We start from the raw sequence: 16,374 nt of genomic DNA on the forward strand, positions 1-16,374 counted from the left end.
ACAGCTCCCAAGTCACTTCATGCATTTCCTAACCATAGAGGTGACACTGCCACCGATTTTCCTTGAAGCATCAGAGAATCAAACAGGGTACCTAAGCGTCAGGGCTTTCTTGTTCTCTTCAGTCTGAATTGTTTTTTCTTGGAGAGACAAGGGAGGAATTGCTTGATGAAAATATTTTATGATGTGACATTTTGAATAGCTTCCCCCCCCGTCACATTTAACAGAACTTGTCCGCCCAGGGGTCAGCAGTCTTTCAGGCTAGGAGGCTGTTACCAGGGACCTCCACTTGTCAGAAATACAGAGAATAGATCATTAACGTAACAGCATCCCATAATCGATACAAAAAAATCTACCTTTGTATTAAGACCACTCTAGACTCATCAACAGTATTAAGACCCGGCAAGATTAAGGAAACAGATATCGGTATAATAATAAAAATTCCACTAGCCAGATAAGGGCAATGTTGGGGAAAAAACAAGTGACACTTCAGAGGTCAGTGAATCTGACAAACCAATATCTCGAGTAATGGCTAATGTTTGATGGCAAAATGCGATGTGACGTATTCAAAGCACACTGTACGTCTTCACAAAAGTGACTTGATTAAAACATTTTAATATCAATATTTCATACTGGCAAAGCTTCAGGAAAAAGATTACGTGCTGCATTAGCAGAGTTAATTAAATTAAAAGTCAAGTGTCCACAAATGCAAATTATGAGCCACTTATTTACTATACTGTATATAGTTATACTTATTATAAATTACTGTATATAGTTCTATGGACATGCTTTCTGCAAAGAGGCAGTTTAGTAGTTGTGAAACGGTGGGTTTACCTCTGTCTGCACCATGTTCACTCTTCGTGATCTCAGCTCTCGCACACAGTTGTAGATATCCACCACCCCTTCTCTTTCAGCCATGTCCAGCATGATGTCAATGACTATGAAGCACCCAGTTCTTCCTGCTCCAGCACTAAGATAGATGATAACACAAAAAAAACCTACAGTCAGCAAGCATTCACCACTGGGTTTGTTTCAAGAAGCAAGAGTCACTTAGTCCACTGCCATGTCTTACTTATACAAAGGAAGCTCTGTAGCACATGGGGACTAACAGGATTCAATGTCTTCAGAAATTTTCAAAAACAAGCAAACATTGATAAGTAAGTAATGTAAGTAATGCAGAGTGTGCTCTAATCGGAAACACAGTCATCATGCATTTTAGCTGCAAAGCCAGCAGAACGAAATCACATTGTCATGCTATTTGTCTTGTAGAGCAGGGAGGCCCTAGTTAACTCAAACCCATTGATCCACTGCAGGAGGACTGCACTTTAGAATACACCTCTAATGGAAAATAAAACCATAAGAAATGTTACAAACAACAGGTGGCAATCTGGATTGCTAGTAGCTAAATGATTTCATTCAGATATCTGTTGAAAGAAGCCAGGCTATCATCTTGCACGACACTGGTTGGTAGCTTGTAGCAGGCTGCCACTACACTTTGTTTTTCACTGCTGATTCTAAGGATGTGAACTGCACTGGCTCCATCGACAGTTTTAAGCTTTCTGAATACCTGAATCGCCCACTATCTTAATCATCTTTGTTGAAGACTGGAAGGATTCACAGTGGTCAGCCGGTCAGAGAAGGACATTCCGTTAACCCCAGGAATGTAACTGGTCATTCTTCTGTGGACTGATTCCAGAGCAAAAATATATATTTTTGGAGTGTGGTGACCAAAAGTATACGCTATGATAAAAGAGGTCTTGCACTGTATAATTTCAACATACAGTAACACTTGTTTTAAGTTCTACACTTATAACTACAGTACATAACACCACGTTCCTTTCCGATTGCTTTGTGATGAAAATGAAAGTTTCACTATAAACATGCAAGTCTTTTCCTTCAGTAGTTTCTTTGAGCTTAGCGTTTCCTCTTTTATATGCATAGTTTATGCCTCTGCTACCTGCACATGACACATGGCACTTGTCAACATTAAACATCATATGCCAGACATTTCCCAAGTCTTGAATTTCACCTAAATGATTATGAATTTCCTCTGCAGCTTCTGAAGAGCTTGCCAACCCTCTCTGGTATCATCTGTGATCCTGACTAGCTAATTAGTTATACCAGAATCTAGACTGCTGATATTACATTAGTAGTTTCAGGAGAATGGAGCTGCTTTGAATCTGGCTCAACAAGAGCTGTAGCACAAGCAGACATGCAGGCTTTTACGTAAGGACCCAGCTGAACATAGAGGGAGTGGAGATCTTTGTGCAAAATCCATGCAGACAAGCTTTACAGAATGAATAGAAGTGCTGAATGAAAGAGTGATGCAGTGACGCAATGTGAGCTCACCAAGCAAAGTCCCAGGGCTTCTTGCTGTACAGCCAGAAAAGGACACCCTGGCTGACTTGCACTTAAACTGACCTGGCTGCACTCTGACATCAGTGCCTTGCTGCTTGGGGAATTCTGACTGCAGTGGGCTAATGACTTAGCACCCATGGGTGTCTAGACTGTAAGGCTCAAATGAGATCCCTCGCTGGCGAACTGCCAAAAACTCAAGTTTCCAAAACCATAAGAAAGAAAAATTGTACATTAGATACCTGCAGTGTACAACCATGGGGCCTGCATTCGTTGGGTACTTATTCTTCACTCTGCGCACAAACCCAAGCAGGCCTGTGGCGTGGTAGGGAACGCCATGATCTGGCCAGCCGGTGAAGTGGTACTGCTTGATCTCTCGGATCTCGTGAATTCCCCTCTTCGTCAAAGATGGAAAAAACACAGTTAGTGCACGGACGCCAGCTCTTGCAAAACACACGGATGATTCATTCTCTGGTTCAATAGAAAGGAGGTCTTTCTTGTGCACCTGAAACTCTTTTAAACTGCCATGCATCTCAACATCCATTACTTCATGTATTCAATGACTACAACTTCTTAGGATTCATGAAATACAATCAAATTAGCGACAGATACAACAGAGGACAGACTATGCATCATTTGAAAGCTGGACAGAAAGTAGTAATTGTGCTTTGCATGGAGAAATTCAGTGACGGACTCTCAGTTTCAAACAGAAAATTGCCCTTGTTATTAGGAAGTGAATGAAGCCAAAGCAAACTGAGTAGACATTTTTAAACCTACAGCAGTAGCTTGGCCAAGCAACTTTCAGGGGTGGGTACAGTGGCCTTTTTGACAATAAAGTGTCTCCGTCACTATACTGGGGCATTAGGACACACACAGACCACAGGGTGAGCACCCCCTACTGATGCCAGTAACACTTTTTCCAGCAGCAGCCTCAGCTTTCCCAGGAGGACTCCCAAGCATGTACTGGCCAGGCTCACACCTGCTGGGCTCCAGTGGGCTGCCAGTGGTGAGCTGCAGCCGCTGGCTACTTAGGTTCTGATGTGCTTCCAAATAAATTTGACTTTTCATGTTTCACTTTTGATTCTGCAGAAATCCACAGGTTACACGAGTTAACTCCGTCAGCGCCTCAGAGGATCTTCAAATATCTGGATCGGGTCCCCTTGTAGTTAGTTCAAGACTAAAAAGGTTCAGTACAGGGAACTCAGGTTTTCCAACTATTTTTTAACTGTTGTTCACAGTATTATAGTTCCAAATCCTTAAAATGCATCATAAATGCAAATGTGTCATCTGATAAAAACTTACAAAAAAGAAGCCTGATTTATTGGCATCCAGCAACTAGCAAGTGTACAAAGACTGGCCAGTCTGGTCACAAATGGCTCTGTTTCAAACATGGCCAGCTCTTGCCACAGACACACATCTGTATTTGGTTGGGTTGCTGACTCTTCAAATGCAATACATTTTATGAGAAAAACACAGGAACAGATTCAGTTTGGCTAGGAATTGGGTTTATATTCTACAGGGATTGAGTGAAGTTTAGAAACAAAATTTAAGAGAGAGAGGACAACGTTCAGCTCTTATGCAGCATTCAAGTATAAATATGGAGTAAATTAATCCCATTTCCTGTATTTTCCCAGGATTCACTGCTTTGCATCTGCGTCCCGCCCCAGATCCAGTCCCAGCTGGCTATTGTCTGGCTCACTTCTGCCAGACAAAGAAAAAACATCCTATTTTTTCCCTTGCCACTCCTCAAAACATTTTCTGGAAGGTGACCCATCTCCCTCTCCTCCCTCCTGAACATACAAAGCACACGCGAGCTGCAAGTTGTGTTAAGGGACAGAATTTTCACCCAGTGTTCTGCTCTTGCTTACAGTACAAGATGCATATTGAAGATTTTAAAGAGGTCTGGCTTTTGTTCAATCACAAGCTTACCTTTTCCACTGCAAATGTCCTTATGACATATTCGGATAGCAGCTGTGTCTCTATCAGTGTCACTTTCAGGTCTCTGTAAATCTCCGTATCATCAGGCCAGTACTTACAACACTTCACCTGCAGAAAGAAAAAAGACCAACAGGAAGTGATAAAATCTAAATATTTTTATTGCTTTTTTATCAAAAATGTACCTTTTCAGAAACAAAACTGCATGGTAGCTACTGTAGTTTCATCCATGCTAAACTTCTGAAATTCTCTGCCACAGCAGAAGCTGGTACTGTGTCATTATAATATTTTATTAAATAAATCCATTACATATCTATAATATGTTCCAGTCTTTTTAAAAAAGTTATCATGGCCATATTTTTAAAAGTTAACACTAGAATAAACACAGGAAGAAACACAAATGTCTTCCAAACAAGCACAAATCAAACCCTGGTATCATAAGCCTAGGCTGAAAAAAGATTAGGACAACCTTGAATTAATAGGAGCTGAGTTTTGCGAAGGTCAAAGAAACTTTTTCATAATTTTATGTAATGCTGTGAGTCGATTTGTCAACTCATTACGCTCTTGCTATGGATCTCATTAAGAGGTTGTGACGCTGCAGAAAAGACACGTCCAAGATTAAGGCTGTCTTACTGTATTGTCCACCACCTTTTACAATCCTATCCAGTATAAAAGGTTGATATATTTACTCCACGGAAAACTTTTTTAAAAAGTCCATGGTCGAATTAAAAGCTTCTTGCTTCTAACATACAGTTCTTCTCTAAACTCTAAAATCTAAACTATCAGACGTGACCAACCGGTAGAAAATACCAACATGTTTTTAAATGATCTTCATGAATTCACCGACAGTATCAATCCTTACATTCTTACCTTAACATTACCTTTTTCATTTTTCATATCCTACCCCTTCTTGAGGTGCTGATCAATCTGTCTCTACTAGTTCGCCTGTCAGCTCTGCTCTGGGATTTCCTTCCTCACTAATTCTGTCCTCCCCTGTGCTGGTTTCTATGTGTGGGTAATTCCTCTCTCTGCTTTGCATTTCCACAGGCCCTGTCAATGTTTTTTGGATGTGGGTCATAGTATGCAATCAGAGCAGTGAACTTTGCAATCCACATTTCCAGCCTCCTTACTGGCCAAGCCGACACCTGTATTATCATTTTGTTTTAAGACTGTATGCTACATCGAACCTATCCGTACCACCATAATAGAAAGATACAATGATGTTTTTAAAAGTATAAAAGCTTTTTATACATTAAACAGTCCACATGTTATAATTGTACAAAGCAAGTATCCAGTATATTATCACTGAACTTGTAAACTCTAACCCTTAAAAGCAAAATTGTTGTTTCAGTTACCCTTTTTCCCAGCTAACGATAAACCGATTCAACAGTGTCAAGCAAAAACACAAAACAAAATGAGGTTACATTTTACTGCAGTTATAATCTCTTTCGCTTCCCGAGATGATCTAGATTAATGTGTTTCTTTTCCCCACTGATCCCCATATTCTTTCAGAACCTGAATCTGGACTGTGTTATCCAGCCCCAGGCAAACAAAATATAGTGACAACTGCAGAAACAGCCACAGCACATCCACTTATCTGCTGCTAACTTTAGTGTGACTCACATTAGACAGGTGTGTGTGTGATTGTACTGGTGAAACACACGAGTCATAACAATAAAAGCTTTGGAGACTAAGAATGGAAATGCGATGATCACTAGTGGAGGATTTATCATTTATAATAAGTGGCAGCAGTAATATAGGTTCTATGCTTTAATTAATGTGCTAAATAATTTAACTGCATTTTTAAATCCATTAAGTTTCATATTTGCAACCCATTTCACAGTTTCATTACCCTTTTCCATCTCACTATAGACGAGTAGTTTTTCGACAAAGCAGCAGATTCTGGATAATAAAAGCTTGCTATTAGAATATCCATTTCTGTTTCTCGTAAGTATGAACCCAGCGTGGGTATTATGGTGGAGATGCATTTAAAAATATCGTACATTATAAGACAGGTGGCTGCACTGCCACCTTCTGGTGAATCATGTCACATCTCAGAGGTTAATGGTCATGCTTGGATAGAAGACCTCAGAGGAGGACCAAGACGCTGCCGGAAATCTTCTCTCTGAACCATAATTTCCATAACCGAGACTCTAGTATGGTTCCCAGGGACAATGTGCTGTAGAAGGAACTGTCCATCAGATGTTACACTGTAGTGTTCACTACTTGGTTATTGAAGATCCCTGCTCTTGAGAGGGAGGGGTATTGATTCTGCTGTCCCGGATGTGTATATTCTGGCTTCCCTACAAACGGTTCCCATGTAATAATTCAGCTGGTTGAACACAGAACAAGTTGGGTGATCTCCTGATCTGCTGTCTCTGTGTGTGTGTGTGTGTGTGTGTGTGTGTGTGGCTGATGATGGCTACTGTGCATCACCAGGATGGGTGCTGCACTGCAGTGGTAGATGAGGAGGATCTCTTCCTATGTATGAAGAGCTTTGGTGTTCTAGGGATGAAAAGTGCAATATAAATGAAGAATTAATAGTTATTAAATTATTCATGGAATTTATGGAAGGTCCATCTGCTTCTGTGCTTTGATTTTGGTTTCTTTTCCATGTCTACAAAAAAAGACAGCTCTAAATAAATTTCTCACTGTTGTACTGTAACTCTCACATTGGAGCCATGTGGCTTGGGAGGAACTTTATCATTTATTTCGCATCTTCCTATTATGCCTGGTTCTTCCTCGAGGGTCTGTGAAGTGTGGGGCTTTTGAATTCCATTAACGTCTCCCAAAAGAAGTTTCCCTCAAAAGCTCAGAAACTTGTCCTCATTCTTAACTTCTGCTATACAGGAGAGGGTCCATGAGGCACAATGATGATCTTGGGCACTTGTGACCAAATGTAATGTGCTGGTGTAAACGGGAAATCTAAGATTTCTAAAGCTGCAACATTCAGCTAGAAAAAGATAAAGAAATACATTACACAGTAAATTTGTACTGAGAATTAGCCAGCCTGATAAGTTGGAATTTTCTTCTCTCTAAGGAATATTTCATTGCTACAGATTACTGTAACACTAAGCTCATTAAAGGAAATAGCTTGCTTCTCTTTATAATTAACAGTCTAAATATGTGAAGAGTCCTAAATATAAAAAAAACATTTTGGCAGAATGATACGTTAGAGTAAGCTGTTATTTTCCCATACTGTATTTTGATTTATACTTTAAAAAACCTTGACAACTTTTAATTCAAATTTTAAATCTGGCTTCTATAAAATGAGTTTTCAGTATCACGTGACAATGCCTGTAAACACTGAAATCAAAATTTCTACTGCAAGAGTAACACTAGGACACAAAAAATTAATTTGCTATTTGATTAGTGAAATACTCTTTACCCTGTTTATCATCACAAACCACACACTCTATTTAACTATTGCCTACCTACTTGTACTTAAAATGACAAAGATTCTCCGCAAGATTCTTAAGACTGCCGTTCTTACAATAATGATAAATAATTAACTCGTTAGGAAAACATTTGCTAAAACAGTACAAAACCGTCCTTCGGGAAATCCCCAGGGTTTGTTTTGTTCTGCAGAAAACTGTGGCAGATGGATCAGTGTGAGTGAGTCTGTAATCCCCACAAACCGCGGTGATGTGACCAGCCGTGCAACAGGCTGCCTGCTAAAATTTAGGCGAGATCTCGAGTGGATTCATTAAAGGCAGAGAACCGTCCAAAACAGGCCTTGCTGGCAGCTACGCGGCTGGTGTGGAAGGGTAGGTGGGGCCATGGGAGACAGGCCCAGGCCTCTGGGCTGCCTGGACTGCTGATTAAAGGCAGCCGCACTTGGGAAGTGACAGGTGGTGCGGAGATGAAGGGCTTCCAGAGATAAGAACTTCCCTGTCATCCTGCTGCAGGTGCATTCCTACAAGCCCAGGCCTCCCCTCCTTCTAATTAAAAAAAACCCGAAGTGAACCAATTAAAATAACAAATGTGCTGCCAGTGCTTCTAATGACAGCATCAGCGGGCAACAACAAAAACGCTACTGATAATAATGCACAGAATGATATGGTCTGCTCTACTTTTTAAATAAACCTTTGTAACTCTTACTTTGCTTTTTCAATAACTGTCAAGTAGTATATGTAAAAAACGTGTTAATTGTAAACTATTGTAAACTGTATGATTGTGAAATGCTCATTTAGAAGGATGTTTGAGCCAGACCTCATCATAACAGTTAAATTGAAACCTGTAATGGCATAATATATTGCAGAATAATAAACAATTCCACAAACGGATGAACAAATGCTTGAAGTATCTCTTGTGATAAAACTAATGTTTTTGAGAGCATTTCAAAAGTTAGCTCCTCTTACAATCAAAATTTGCTTGGGTCTCAAACATTGTAACATTTCATGCAATAATTAAAAGAAAAAGCACTTCATACAGATACAGTATATCCTACATTTTTACACACATTCAAATAACCATGTGTGTATCTTAATACAGACGCCAAGTACAGGGTTAAATAAGATCCTCTCTTAAGCTATATAAAGCCTCTGGTATCTTGCTGCAGAAAATCCATAATTGTGATTAAATTAATTCGCAGCTGAAGACCATTTGATTAGCTGTATTTGTATCTCAAGTGTCTTCTCTCCATCATATAACCCTGGAAGCTGCCACCAACATGTCTTATGCGGCTTTCACTTTTGCACTTTGTGCGATACCTACCCTTCCAACTTCCACCAAATTTGTCACCATGATAATAACGGCTGTGTTCTCCTGCCACACCATCCTCCAGAAGTCATACACTGTCTCTTGCATGGGCCCTGTTGAGATAAAAAGGAGAAAGTTAAAAAGAAAGGCACCATTCATTCAGTTTTTTTTTAGCACTACCTTCTATTCTTCCTGTTCAAATCACAAAATGAAAAACTTCAATCACTGAGAAGAAAGGACAGGGGCTTCTCATAGCTGACAGCAGAGAATTGTCTCCCCTGTTAAACAGGCTGCTCATACAGTACCAAATGCAGACATGAGGCACAGTCAACCTGTGCTAGTAAAACCTTAATAAAAAAAACTCAGTTTTGGGAAGTCAAGGATGACTTTTTCCTTCTATTTTCATTTAAGTTCAAGCGTAGAAAACACTACAAATGTACAGACCTGTGTATTTAATTAGATATACAGTAGGTGCGTGTGAATGAAACACCCTAAAGGAAAGTCATTAAGGTCCTTCTATAGTCCATTCTGATGACCCTTAAGCTTACTAAACTGGCAGTTCTTAAAGAATCTTCACATTATTTCCCTTGCACTGCAAAAAGAACCATATCTTGTTGCAGGTGATTATTTATCATAACATACAGTATATAAAGAATTATTCACAGCTTGGCATCTTCACATTTCCTCATTTGCAATAATAATGCATTTCCACGAACCTTGAGGGTGACAGAAAGTGGTAGAAAGTACGTCTTAGGATTTATATCTGAATCTTGTGAACTTTAGCTGGAAGTGTAATTTTTTATGGGTTCATTAGAATGGCCAAAGCAAAGTACATTTAAAAGAAGGGTGGAAATGAACAAATTGGGTCCCTCTTGTCCCTCATTTTTATTCATGCAGTTTTCTGTGTAGCTTAGCAATTACTATATACAGTATTGATGGGAATAAAATTATGAATATAATTAAATCCAATTAGCATTGTTTTTAATCAACGAGCATAATCTGAAATTACATTTGACAAACTAATTAGAGTATGCAAATCTCAGTACATCCTTGAGAGGTAATACACATTACCTTCAGCTACTACAAATTATATCCAACAACAACTCAACAAGCTTACATATTCATGCTCACACAAACGTCTTATTATCCAGTACTTGTATGGTAAAATTTGGGATCTTGCTGCCATAAAATTGCTTTCATGTCTCCTACTTGTGTAAGCAAGCAATTTTCTCATTACTGTATTCAATTTCCTCATTGGATGCACAGCAGTCAACCTATAAGTACCCTGCATGGGGAAAAATCTTATATCTTTCTTAGCTTTAGCCTCAAATATGATACATTTTTAACCCTGGGTCCTAGTTTATGACCTTTTCATGCTCCAATTCTAATTGATTTTTAAAGTACTCTTACAGAATCTGAAAAGCAGACAAACAGATAGAAGAGGTGAAAGGAAAGGATTTAGTTTCTCAAGCCTTATCTTTTTCTCTTGGCACTCACAGCGTAACAGGGAAGGAGATTTAAATAATTTAAATAACATTTATACAGTAACATAATACAAGTCACATGGTATCAAATGTGTTCTGAGGCAGACGGTACTGGAAATCAAAAGTATTAAAAAGGTTCCACTTCACTGACGTGATTCTAAACCCTTCACACATAAAGATTATTCCTCAGGATAGTTACCAAATTTAGGAAGTCTACATGATATCAACACAAATGTCTCCATTTAATTTCCTTTGCCTGGTCATGTCACAGGCAAATCCTTCATTTACAAATCCTTCAAAAAATAAGGCACAAACCAAATTTCAACACACAAAGCAAAAATGTCTTGATTATCAAGACTGAAAACCTTTAGTTTGAGAACAGAGTACTCCCATTAGATACAATTACTGTAGATGCCTACCATATCTGAACTGAACTGAAAGCAGGCAGGTTTAGGCTTCAGCTGTGGTCCCAGTTAAATGTCATGAAATGCTGCCTCTCCTGTATGGCTTTCAGTGAATATAACACAGGAACACGCATCTTTGATGGAGGATTTCAGTAGCTTATCGTAACTCATTTTTGGTCAAATGTTTTTGAACTTCAATCTCACAGTTACGCTGACAAGCGGATCGGGGCAGCGTCAGCTGTTCTGAGGGCACTGTACCCGTCTGTGGGGGTGAAGCGGGAGCTGAGTTGGAAGACAAAGCTCTCGGTTGACCAGTCGATCTACGTCCCTGTCCTCACCTATGGTCAGGAGCTGGGGGTAATGTATGGTCACGAGCTGGGGGTAATGTATGGTCGTGAGCTGGGGGTAATGTATGGTCGTGAGCTGGGGGTAATGTATGGTCACGAGCTGGGGGTAATGTATGGTCGCGAGCTGGGGGTAATGTATGGTCGCGAGCTGGGGGTAATGTATGGTCGCGAGCTGGGGGTAATGTACTGTATGGTCGCGAGCTGGGGGTAATGTATGGTCGTGAGCTGGGGGTAATGTATGGTCACGAGCTGGGGGTAATGTATGGTCACGAGCTGGGGGTAATGTATGGTCGCGAGCTGGGGGTAATGTATGGTCGCGAGCTGGGGGTAATGTATGGTCAGGAGCTGGAGGTAATGTATGGTCAGGAGCTGGGGGTAATGTATGGTCGCGAGCTGGGGGTAATGTATGGTCATGAGCTGGGGGTAATGTATGGTCAGGAGCTGGGGGTACTGTATGGTCAGGAGCTGGGGGTAATGTACTGTATGGTCAGGAGCTGGGGGTAATGTACTGTATGGTCACGAGCTGGGGGTAATGTATGGTCGCGAGCTGGGGGTAATGTATGGTCGCGAGCTGGGGGTAATGTATGGTCGCGAGCTGGGGGTAATGTACTGTATGGTCAGGAGCTGGGGGTAATGTACTGTATGGTCGTGAGCTGGGGGTAATGTACTGTATGGTCGTGAGCTGGGGGTAATGTATGGTCAGGAGCTGGGGGTAATGTATGGTCACGAGCTGGGGGTAATGTATGGTCGTGAGCTGGGGGTAATGTATGGTCAGGAGCTGGGGGTAATGTATGGTCGCGAGCTGGGGGTAATGTATGGTCGTGAGCTGGGGGTAATGTATGGTCAGGAGCTGGGGGTAATGTATGGTCGTGAGCTGGGGGTAATGTACTGTATGGTCACGAGCTGGGGGTAATGTATGGTCGTGAGCTGGGGGTAATGTATGGTCGCGAGCTGGGGGTTATGTATGGTCGCGAGCTGGGGGTAATGTATGGTCACGAGCTGGGGGTAATGTATGGTCACGAGCTGGGGGTAATGTACTGTATGGTCACGAGCTGGGGGTAATGTATGGTCGCGAGCTGGGGGTAATGTATGGTCGCGAGCTGGGGGTAATGTATGGTCACGAGCTGGGGGTAATGTATGGTCATGAGCTGGGGGTAATGTATGGTCGTGAGCTGGGGGTAATGTACTGTATGGTCGCGAGCTGGGGGTAATGTATGGTCGCGAGCTGGGGGTAATGTATGGTCGCGAGCTGGGGGTAATGTATGGTCACGAGCTGGGGGTAATGTACTGTATGGTCACGAGCTGGGGGTAATGTATGGTCGCGAGCTGGGGGTAATGTATGGTCGTGAGCTGGGGGTAATGTACTGTATGGTCAGGAGCTGGGGGTAATGTATGGTCAGGAGCTGGGGGTAATGTATGGTCAGGAGCTGGGGGTAATGTATGGTCGTGAGCTGGGGGTAATGTATGGTCAGGAGCTGGGGGTAATGTGTGGTCAGGAGCTGTAGGAGCTCGGCACTCCGGGAGAGCCTCAGAGCAGAGCCGCTGCTCCTCCGGAGCGAGAGGAGCCGATTGAGGTGGTTTGGGCGTCTCGTTAGGATGCCCCCCGTTGGGCTTCCGCTGGAGCTGTTCCGGGCATGTCCCACTGGGCGGAGACCCCGTGGCAGACCCTGGACGTGCTGGAGGGATTGTATCTCTCGGCTGGCTTGGGAGCACCTGGAATCTGGTGCTGGGGACAGGGAGGTCTGGGCTGATCTACTCGGCCTGCAGAAACTGCGACCCTCACCAGGGAAAGAGGAGTGAAGATGGGTGGATGGATGAATGGATGTCACAGTTTGTTTTCTTACTGCTTGTTTAGGGATGCCACATGCAACATTTTCCCCTTAATTAATGTTTTATGTTTAACCCATCACAGTTTTAGAATTCACTATATTAAATGACAAACATTTGCAAAAAGTGGGTGATATTTTGCACTCAAGCCAGATATAATTGGCGATTTGCATTAATCCTACCTAGGGCAGAAATACATACACCTTTTATTCTGTATCATGAAATCTCTAGGAATAAGTTTAGAAAACACAAAACTTCATACCTAAGCAGTTTTGCGCTTTAAATTGTTTCCATCGCCTTTAAAGCACAGCAACTGAATATATGCCAAAGTAATATTTCTAAATTGGACATCTCACTTTTATGACATTTATATTGCAGAGAAACATTTTAAATCAGGTTGTTAAAATCTGTGTCCAGGATATGGTATTATGAAGACAACCCCAGATTTCACCAAAGATGGAAACACAATGTGCGAACTGAAAAACAGTGTTGTGAATTTCAGTGTATAAACATGAGAACACCCGTTTAGACTGTTACAAAAAAAATCAAACAAAAGCAATGATAGCACAGGATTACTGCATTATTAAAGTGGTCAGCAGAGCCCCACCGTTCCTCTGAATACACAGTATCAAATCCTCCTTGAAGTTCTGGTCACCATAATGCCAGCAGTTGATAACACTTCTCAAACTTTTTGGGGGGTTCTGTTACTGCAAGTTGAAGATGATTACAAAACGTTTGACACATTAGGATTAAAGATGTAATACTCCTGTCATGAAGTAAATGCCATTGCATTTATCAACAGAATGATATCTCTTTTATTTAGGATATTGTGCATGGTTTTGCAAACAGACTGATACCCAAAATTACAGAACTGCCTGCAGCCCTTGACTCTTTGATCTCCAAGACTGCCAGCTTGTTGATGCAGCATTTGTTTACTGTGAAGTGCTTGTTTGAAAGCTGTTGATCACTAATTGCAAAGAACTTGAAAAAGAAACCTGCTTTGTGCCATTCTGGTTTATGGTCTACCTAACAATGAATTTTCATTATTGCACTTCTTTTAACTTCTCTAGGGACCACTCAAGAGTCAGATTTATTATTTCAAAACCAACGTAGAAAATAATTTGGGTCAGGTATTAGAGGTGAAGATCAGGCCCCATATGTTAGCGCTGGTAGCAGAAGTGTGACCACTCAGTAGGGGGATTTAAAACAAGACGGGTACAGGAGAAAGATGGCAACGCTCTAATAAACAGGTAATTATGGAACTCCCAGGTTTACAAAACCAGATTGCAAGTCTATTACAAACTGATTACATTTTCCCCTTTTTTGCCACATACAATTACCTTCGCACATCACTTCCTAATGTGTGGAAGCTGCTCAGTAAGAATTTCCCAACAATTAACTATCAATCAGCATTATCCCTGAGGGATTCGGAACGGATTCTCACATCGCATCTGTCAGCAGGATTAACCAAGTAACAAAATGCTCTGGAACGTACTGCTAATCCATTTATTTACCATTCTTGCTCGCAAGTACTGATAAAACATTACAACATGCCACTTCAGCACAAAGCATCATCAACAGTGGGGCCAAAAGAGGCACTTTTGGGGTACGATAAACACTGGGGGTTTTTGTGCAGTGCACAAGACAAAAAATTAAATTTCAGCACAGGCAGCTGAGGATAAGCTCTAATTCTTTCTTGTAATATATTATTGGGATAAGGTAATGTACAATTATCAACCTGTCATGTAAAGCACAGATATACAGTACATCTACAGACCTTTGGCAAAACCTACCATATGATAAGAGTTTTAAGATCAGCTGTAAGTAATCAGGTTGGGCCTTACCTTGTGTAGCAATATAGTGGTTTGGCCTGTGGTAGCCCTGTAAGGAAAGAGGAAGAGAGAAAGATGAGACCAAATGCATTCTGTATGAATTCAGAAAAAATAAAGATGTACTATATTAGCGGCTGCTGCTGTTGGGTGAATAGATATGGATATTAAAGCACAAGCACATGTTTCCAGAGCACGAGTTGTTTGACAGTCAATGTTATTACAGCACAGGACTTTACTGAAGGTGGCATGGTGATGTGGCGATTAGTACTGCTGCCACACAGATCCGGGATCCTGCACTCGACTCCTGCCACATGCACCTTGTTCGTGTGGAGTCTGCATGTTCTCCCTGTGGTTGCGTGGGTTTCCACTGGGTCATGCAGCTTCCTCCCAGAGACACTCTGGCTAGCTTGGATTGGATATTCGACACTGCTCTTCCTCCCTGACCTTGTGATGGACTGGCCTCCCATCTGGGGACAGCATGCTCTCGGTTCAACCTTGTACACTATGCTTTCGGAAAGCCTCAGGCTTGCCGTGACTCTCAATATCCCAGCTGCATTCACTTGCAGTTCAGCTCAGGTGCTGACTGAGCAAAGGAAACAGGAAGGGGCCTCCAGAGTGTCAGATCCAGTACAGAAGTGAAGTCAGGGCCCTGCAGCCCGGAGTTTGCCAGCTCAGTGCTACTATCTGGTGTAGGAGACTGGTCAAAAGCTGCCTACACTTTGTAGGATAAGAGCAGCAAGGAAATCCTTGCATTAGGGTGTAAGGATATGTGTTAACATAAATGATCCTCTTGGGTACACAACAAATCATAAAGGCTTGAGACATCGTTAATCATCAGTCAAGGTGCAACCCTCCCCTATTTGGCACCAAAGCCCTGGTCTTTACGTCTCAACTTTGGGCTCCAAAATAAATGAAAACATAATGCTACAATGATTGAATGTACATACGGTATGTCCTGTTATTCACGTCAGACCTTTCCACCATAAAATAAAATAGAAAATAAAAAAGTAGATACATTTCCCTCAATGAATTGGCTGAAACTATATTTTAGAACATTCAGGTAAATTAATGGACATTGGGCTCTATAACCCATTTTGTATTTTGCAAAAAGGAAACATTCCTATATGGTGGATAACTTCCGAGATGCAGTATATACAGTTTATCAATGCAACAGCCTAAATCTCTCAGGGATTACGTAAATCCCTTCAAATTTTATTTGTCAAATGTCTTGTATTCTTATGAGAATAATATGCAAAGAAATTAAGCATTAAGAATTAATGCAATTCCCCTCCGTGCATCTAAACAATTGTCTTTGTCTCTTCACTCATGTCTTTCTCTACCATATTTAATTTAACTCAACTATAATTAATGTTTCCAAAATGGGGGAAAAAAAAAAGGACAACCGCATAGAAAACTTCGCCTTTTAGGTCTCCGGGGTTTTGAAGCTATTGAATTATATTCTGTATTTTTAATTGCTTCTTTATCTGGCTGG

At 41.3% G+C, this 16,374-nt stretch overlaps 1 protein-coding gene across 4 annotated transcripts in view; it reads right to left on the minus strand.

The window, feature by feature from the left end:
* LOC148831714 (receptor-type tyrosine-protein phosphatase mu) overlaps nucleotides 1–16,374 on the minus strand; it is a 242,427-nt gene that overhangs the window by 8,113 nt on the left and 217,940 nt on the right. For all 4 annotated transcript variants that reach the window (XM_088918656.1, XM_088918655.1, XM_088918658.1 and 1 more), the window contains 5 exons: nucleotides 14,895–14,931; nucleotides 9,004–9,101; nucleotides 4,282–4,398; nucleotides 2,595–2,749; nucleotides 832–967 (listed from right to left, as the gene is read on the minus strand). In XM_088918656.1, the coding sequence (XP_088774782.1) occupies nucleotides 832–967; nucleotides 2,595–2,749; nucleotides 4,282–4,398; nucleotides 9,004–9,101; nucleotides 14,895–14,931 (543 nt within the window). The remainder of the gene's footprint in view (nucleotides 1–831; nucleotides 968–2,594; nucleotides 2,750–4,281; nucleotides 4,399–9,003; nucleotides 9,102–14,894; nucleotides 14,932–16,374) is intronic.

This window comes from Atractosteus spatula, chromosome 6 (assembly GCF_055471065.1).
Source record: "Atractosteus spatula isolate fAtrSpa1 chromosome 6, fAtrSpa1.hap1, whole genome shotgun sequence".
NCBI classification, from domain to species: Eukaryota; Metazoa; Chordata; class Actinopteri; order Semionotiformes; family Lepisosteidae; genus Atractosteus; species Atractosteus spatula.